Raw genomic sequence first — 6,344 nt, forward strand, 5'->3', positions numbered from 1 at the left:
CCGCCAATTACAAGCATAAAGTATATGTATATATATATATATACATATTATTGGTTCGCGACATGTCGATCGACACTGTTCGTACTACATATCTTACTATGGGATCACGTTACTGCGAAATGTATAACGATTACACAAATGTTTGCGTAAATGTAATATACATAATACATGATAATACATGACGGTATTCCTACTTTTTTTCAGACGTTGTGCCAAATTAAATGATTTTAGCCGAGATTCTTTGTGAGAAAATATACACGGCTATATTTCGCGTATTTCGTCTTCGCATTTAGCAACGTTGTGTTATTTCGGTACAGCATCGGTTAGAACATGCTCACACGAGATTCACACGATTCTTATATTCAACGAATATCAAAACCAATTTTTCTAGATAGTCGCCAACGATAACCGATTCACTTCATCGTCTTTCGTGTATAGAACAACCTTTAATTCTGTTTTCATCGAAATACGATCAATTACCGAAATCGAAATCCCATAACCGGGACGGACGAAAGAACTACAAAAAAGAAGAAGATATTAATCCAGTGTATATATATATACCGCACAACATATTACTACACGCGCGCATACAAACACGTGTATGAATGACGGAATGCTAATTTTCAATTTCTCTACGTAATTCAATTATTCTATGTTATATCTTTTATATCAAACAAATGAACTGGGCGTGACTATGCTACTATGCCAGAATCGAGAATAGCAACGGTTGAACGAAATACCGGAATACCAGACGTTGATTGAACACCGCTTATGGAACATAAGTAGTTCTGTCCATGCTCGTATCAACGATAATATATCCAATTGTCGAGTCGATTAACCATTTTCATTGTTTCACTTATATACTTTAATAATGCATTCGTGTGATCACTGTAAATAATTTCTATATCTTTGTGTTAGTACATAGTTGATTAAATTTCATATTTTCCATACTCCTTGACACTTTTCGTAAGTAATAATTCACACATCTCGCCTATTGTCAGATACATATAATGTACATGTATACATATATATACACATACATGTACGTAAATAATATGCGAATGTTAATCTACCTTCCACGTATGTAGTATGATATTTATCGGTTAAAATTGAGTCGCTGTTATCTTTCTCACATTTTACAACAATTGTTACAAAGATTATCGAGTGGTACGAACTTACCGATGGCATATCAATCTAATTCATATTCGTTCAATTATACGTTTAATACATATTATATATGTAATTGTTATATATGTATATATGTATGTATTAATACGATTTTTCGTATTTTGTTTCTTGTCGTCTGTTTTTGTTGATTTGTCCATTAATTTCCATTCAAAATAATTCGCATAACTTCATTGAAAATATTTATGCGACATGTAAGTATGTTACAAACACAAAGATAAGTAACGGATCAAAGTTCAACAGCGTTTTGACATCCTCCTTATTGTCTCGGTTTCTCTGGTTGTTCTAATGCGAACAGTTCAAAAGATTTTCAGAGGTCGCTGTATTCGTCGACCTTTCTTTGACTTTGTTGAGCCAAAGCGTCACGACGATAGGAGATATTTGAAAGTAATCGGGAGTTTTGCCAGTAGCTGCAACGCTAAACGAAGTGGATTAAAATCCAGAAGCGATAATAACACGTTTCCTGTTATACGTAATACTATATCAAGTTCACATATTCAAACATATTCAAAATTCAGAGGCATGGCGCTAAACAAGCTCAGCATCGATAAAGTGGATCTTACGGATAAACGCGTTCTCATACGGTATAACTCTTTTTTACCTAGAAAATGATTATTACGTAAAATGCATAACTATACCAAGTAACATATCAAAGTTTTAGGTTAAATAATTTAAATAATAAATTTAACCTTATGGTACTCGTGAACATTAACTTCATTGCTGCTATAGGGTAGATTTCAATGTACCTTTGAAGGATGGTAAAATCACCAATAACCAGAGAATCGTTGCTGCTTTGGATACAATCAAATATGCTCTTGAAAAAAAAGCAAAATCTGTTGTTTTAATGTCACACTTGGGACGTCCAGATGGTAAACGAGATATGAAATACTCTCTTAAACCTGTTGCGGAAGAACTAAAGTCCTTACTTGGAAAGGAGATTCTATTCTTGAACGACTGTGTGGGATCTGAGATTGAAACCGCATGTGCCAATCCAGTGCCTGGAACTATTATCTTACTTGAAAACTTAAGATTTCACATAGAAGAAGAAGGTAAAGGAATAGGAGCGGATGGAGCCAAAGTAAGCAAATTACATGCTATTGTTTACATGCTATATAATAGATTTGACTAGGTAAAACCAACAAACTGTTACTGTTTTTTATTTTCCTTTCTTTTTTCTTTCTCTCTCTTTTTAGGTAAAAGCAGAGAAGGAAAAAGTAGAGGAATTTAGGAAATCATTGAGAAAATTAGGAGACATTTATATTAACGATGCCTTTGGTACAGCCCATCGAGCTCACAGCTCTATGCTTGGTGAAGGATATGAAACAAGAGCAAGTGGTTTTCTTCTGAAAAAAGAATTGGAATATTTTGCTAAAGCGCTGGATAATCCTGAAAGGCCATTTCTGGCTATACTAGGTGGTGCCAAAGTTGCAGATAAAATACAGTTGATTAATAATTTGCTGGATAAAGTTAATGAGATGATCATAGCTGGTGGAATGGCTTACACCTTTCTAAAGATATCGAAAAACATGAAGGTAAATACAGCATGGTAAACTGGTGTTTGAAATATCTAAATTAAAAGTATAATGTTCGTGTTCCAGATTGGTAATTCATTATTTGACGAAGAGGGTGCGAAAATCGTTAATGAATTATTATCTAAAGCTGAGAAAAATAAAGTTCAAATACATCTGCCCGTTGATTTTGTTATCGCAGACAAATTCGCAGAAAATGCAGCTGTTGGTGCTGCGGATGTAGAAAATGGTATACCCGATGGTTGGATGGGACTTGACAACGGACCAAGATCAAGCACCTTATTTAGTGGTAAATACTATTCATTTATTCTCAGTCATCGACATGTATCTGAGATTTTCAGATAAACTAATATCGTAAAAATATTTGTTTATAACTATATCCAATTTAATGCACAGAACCTATTAAGAGAGCAAAAACAATCGTATGGAATGGCCCGGCAGGTGTCTTTGAATTTGAAAATTTTAGTAAAGGTACGAAGAGCTTAATGGACAATGTTGTAGAGACAACGTCACGAGGTACTATTACCATAATCGGTGGTGGTGATACAGCCACTTGCGCTGCTAAATGGAAAACAGAAGATAAAGTAAGCCATGTGAGCACCGGTGGTGGCGCAAGTTTAGAACTTCTTGAAGGAAAGATTTTACCGGGAGTTGCGGCCCTCTCTCCGTTATAATCTCTGCTCGATGTCATTTACATCTTTAGATTTTGGTTAGCATCTTTATTTAAAAGATGTTAATTTTCTTTAATTACCAAACTAGCATCGTAGTATAATGAAATAAAATAAAATAGGATATTTATCGCTGTGTATAAATTACCTTAGTAATCTATACCGTATCGGTATAATTTATGTTTGGAAAATTCCTTTTGCTTTCACATGTGAGATACATCTGCATTCGCGAATATAAAAAGCATAAAATGTATTTATAATCGTATAAAAACAATTACATATATACTAGATGTAACGTTCCAATATCATTGTTGAAATTGTTAAATTCTGCATGCTATTATTTCCTTGTGTGACGATTTTTCTATCAAAAACGGCATACGATGTTCAATAAGAATGCCGCAATCTCTGATATCATATAACTTTCTTGCGAGAGAAAATAATAGCATAATAATCGTACAAAAAAATGTATGTATTGCATGTAAAGATGGAAATGCAAAAATGGACAAATATGGATAAATAAATTAATAAAACAAAGGTTATGCAATTATCATGGATTTTGTCTATTGTTGAAAGTTCCACTGAAAATAATCAAGTTTCGCTCTTTACAAATGTAATAGTGTTCTATTATTTTCAAGCGTATACAAAAAATATCTAATGTTTGCAGCAATACATATACGTACATACGTACGCACGTATATACTCGCATACAAGGAACATTACTATTTACAAACATGATGTACTGATAAATATCATTATCGAGAATAATAAATTATGTTAAATAGTCTTCCATATATCCCTTATAGCAGATATGTATATTGTAATACATGTATATTATATGCTATATATGTATATTACAATACATCTAAAAGATTCATGGATTGAACATCCCAATTCATTATTTACCTCGATATTTTATTTTAAACAACAACCTCTTGTATTATTATAAACGCAGAGGTCGAAGAATAATTATTAGGATGGATTTACATTAAGCAACAATTCTGCGGTGTTTCCATGCTGCGTAGTAACGCTGGAATCACAGGATCGCCCTCATTATCAGTTTGAAAAGGCGTTGTCTGTTCTCCTATTAATTCTTCAGGTAATTGACCACAAGCTTGCACTTCTTGCATAAATGATATTATCGTTTCGAAACGTTTCTTTTTCACTTCTTCCGTATCATCATCTTTCTCTTTATCGAGTTCCATACATACCTAAAATAAAAGGACGCTTTTATATACTTTATATTAGGATTGAAATAACTTGTTATCCTATGCGGAAATAATTGTTGTTCATATGAAAATGGCTTTTGTCTATAATTATTCCTATTGTATAATCACCTGCTGCATTAATTCAAGCTGTTTTCTAAACCTCTGAAGGTCACTCGACGATATCACTGTCTTCTTCTCTTCTAACCATTCAGGATACTTATCTACTAATTCTTTTAGTGACGGATACAAAATTTCTTTTGACAATAAATGCTGTAGCATTCCTTGCATGAATGGTGGAATGGCACCTGGCCCATCTTCCAAGGATGCTAGTCCAAACATTTCAGATAAATCAGCATCGCTCTACAATGTTTTCACGGAAGAAGAAACATATTTCAGGATACAAAGAATTAAATAAAAGAAAGACCCTCGTGATTTCTGAAACAATTACCTGTAAGTTTTCGGACGTCGTAGACAAGTCGTTTAATGCTTGTGCAATGGCAGTTTGAAAGTCTCTACTCACACTATCTTTATCAAAGGTTTCTTCGTTGTTTATCGCACTAGCAACTGTCTGTGCCATCCTTTGAGGAGAAACTCCTAATTCGCTATCTGTTTCTAATGGGAAAATTTGTTAATAATATCTTTTTTGTGTTTTTCATAAACAATTACCATTTTGAATGAAATTTCGTAGGCTTTCTACAAATTGTTCTGCTGCTTGTTTAACAAAATCTGTAGTCCAAGCATCTTCCGATATATCAGTTGTGTTCTTATCTGTTGTAGATTCTAAAGTATCTGTTTTACACATATCCTCTTTATCTGATATTTGTTCTTTGTTGAAGTCCTTCAAAGCACCTGAGTAAATGATTATACAACTGTCAATTCTATCAAAGTTTAGTGTAAAACAAACAAGTATTGCTAGGTATTCTAGTTGGTCTTTTTCCTTTAATTACGTAATAAAAGAATCGGCATATTATTATTTATCATTATAAAACAATATAAATATTCTTTTCCTGTTCCCCTTTCTTCCTTTACTTTAACTAAATTATACTTTTCCAAATAAAGTTGTAAGAAAAGTATGCAATAAACGTATTAAATAGAAAAAGAGAGATAAAGGTAGATATTTATATAGTTTGAGGTTAGGATTTTTTAATTATGTTTATTATAAATTCACCAGAATGTTATTATTACTCACTGTCTAACAAATCGTTTAATTCTTGATCTTCCGTTTGGTTTGTTGAGTTTTCGTCAGCCATAGCTGCTATCGTTTTGTAATTTTATCGTTAAACCTTAAATCACTATGCGAAAATATGAAACTTAAAATATATGCAACAAAACGTTATAGCTTTATCATCGTTTACATATATCAACATACGTATGTATGTGGACGAAACATGAATAAATGAATTCTCTGATTTCTAATACCAGTTAATATTAATGGAGAATCGATTGTAATTTTAAAACAACGACATATTCTTTTGATCCTGTTACGTTGTTTCTTGGGTTCTTTCAAGAAAAAAGTACATGGGTTAGTGTCTGCTCGCAGGAATGCGCGGGAATTCAAAAAGACTTTGATGTTTCTAAACGATCGTTTATTCTAATTTATATTTTTCGACTGGAACAGAAAGAAATTCACGTTCAAGAATCAAAAACTGGAATAGATTAAAAACCTCCCTTCCTTCGCTTTCAATCTTCGACACCTATCCTTTCTTTTCTGATGCAGGGTCACCTGTCCTGGTGTTTCTGGTCCGATGATTCAATGG

The 6,344-nt window shown here is 32.9% G+C and overlaps 2 protein-coding genes across 3 annotated transcripts; one reads left to right on the top strand and one right to left on the bottom strand.

Annotated features, from left to right (window-relative positions):
• The first annotated feature begins 1,497 nt into the window (after nucleotides 1–1,497).
• Nucleotides 1,498–3,738, top strand: LOC100740228 (probable phosphoglycerate kinase). The gene is made up of 5 exons (XM_003491836.4): nucleotides 1,498–1,769; nucleotides 1,915–2,263; nucleotides 2,379–2,717; nucleotides 2,784–3,003; nucleotides 3,111–3,738. Exons 1-5 carry the CDS (start codon nucleotides 1,708–1,710, stop codon nucleotides 3,386–3,388), a joined length of 1,248 nt encoding a protein of 415 aa, XP_003491884.1. The 5' UTR covers nucleotides 1,498–1,707; the 3' UTR covers nucleotides 3,389–3,738.
• A 183-nt stretch (nucleotides 3,739–3,921) lies between these two features.
• Nucleotides 3,922–6,111, bottom strand: LOC100741437 (peroxisomal biogenesis factor 19). 2 transcript variants are annotated; one of them, XM_012389223.3, is made up of 5 exons: nucleotides 5,777–6,111; nucleotides 5,254–5,436; nucleotides 5,036–5,193; nucleotides 4,717–4,947; nucleotides 3,922–4,590 (listed from the first exon to the last, which is right to left on the bottom strand). In XM_012389223.3, the coding sequence occupies exons 1-5, from the start codon at nucleotides 5,835–5,837 to the stop codon at nucleotides 4,363–4,365; spliced, it is 861 nt and encodes a 286-aa protein (XP_012244646.1). In that variant the 5' UTR covers nucleotides 5,838–6,111; the 3' UTR covers nucleotides 3,922–4,362. The 2 variants fall into 2 exon arrangements, with proteins under 2 accessions (XP_012244646.1, XP_033178403.1); XM_033322512.1 differs by having other exon boundaries at nucleotides 5,036–5,199.
• Between the last annotated feature and the right edge of the window lie 233 nt (nucleotides 6,112–6,344).

This window comes from Bombus impatiens, unplaced genomic scaffold, assembly GCF_000188095.3.
Source record: "Bombus impatiens unplaced genomic scaffold, BIMP_2.2 scf_0640, whole genome shotgun sequence".
Classification (NCBI taxonomy): domain Eukaryota; kingdom Metazoa; phylum Arthropoda; class Insecta; order Hymenoptera; family Apidae; genus Bombus; species Bombus impatiens.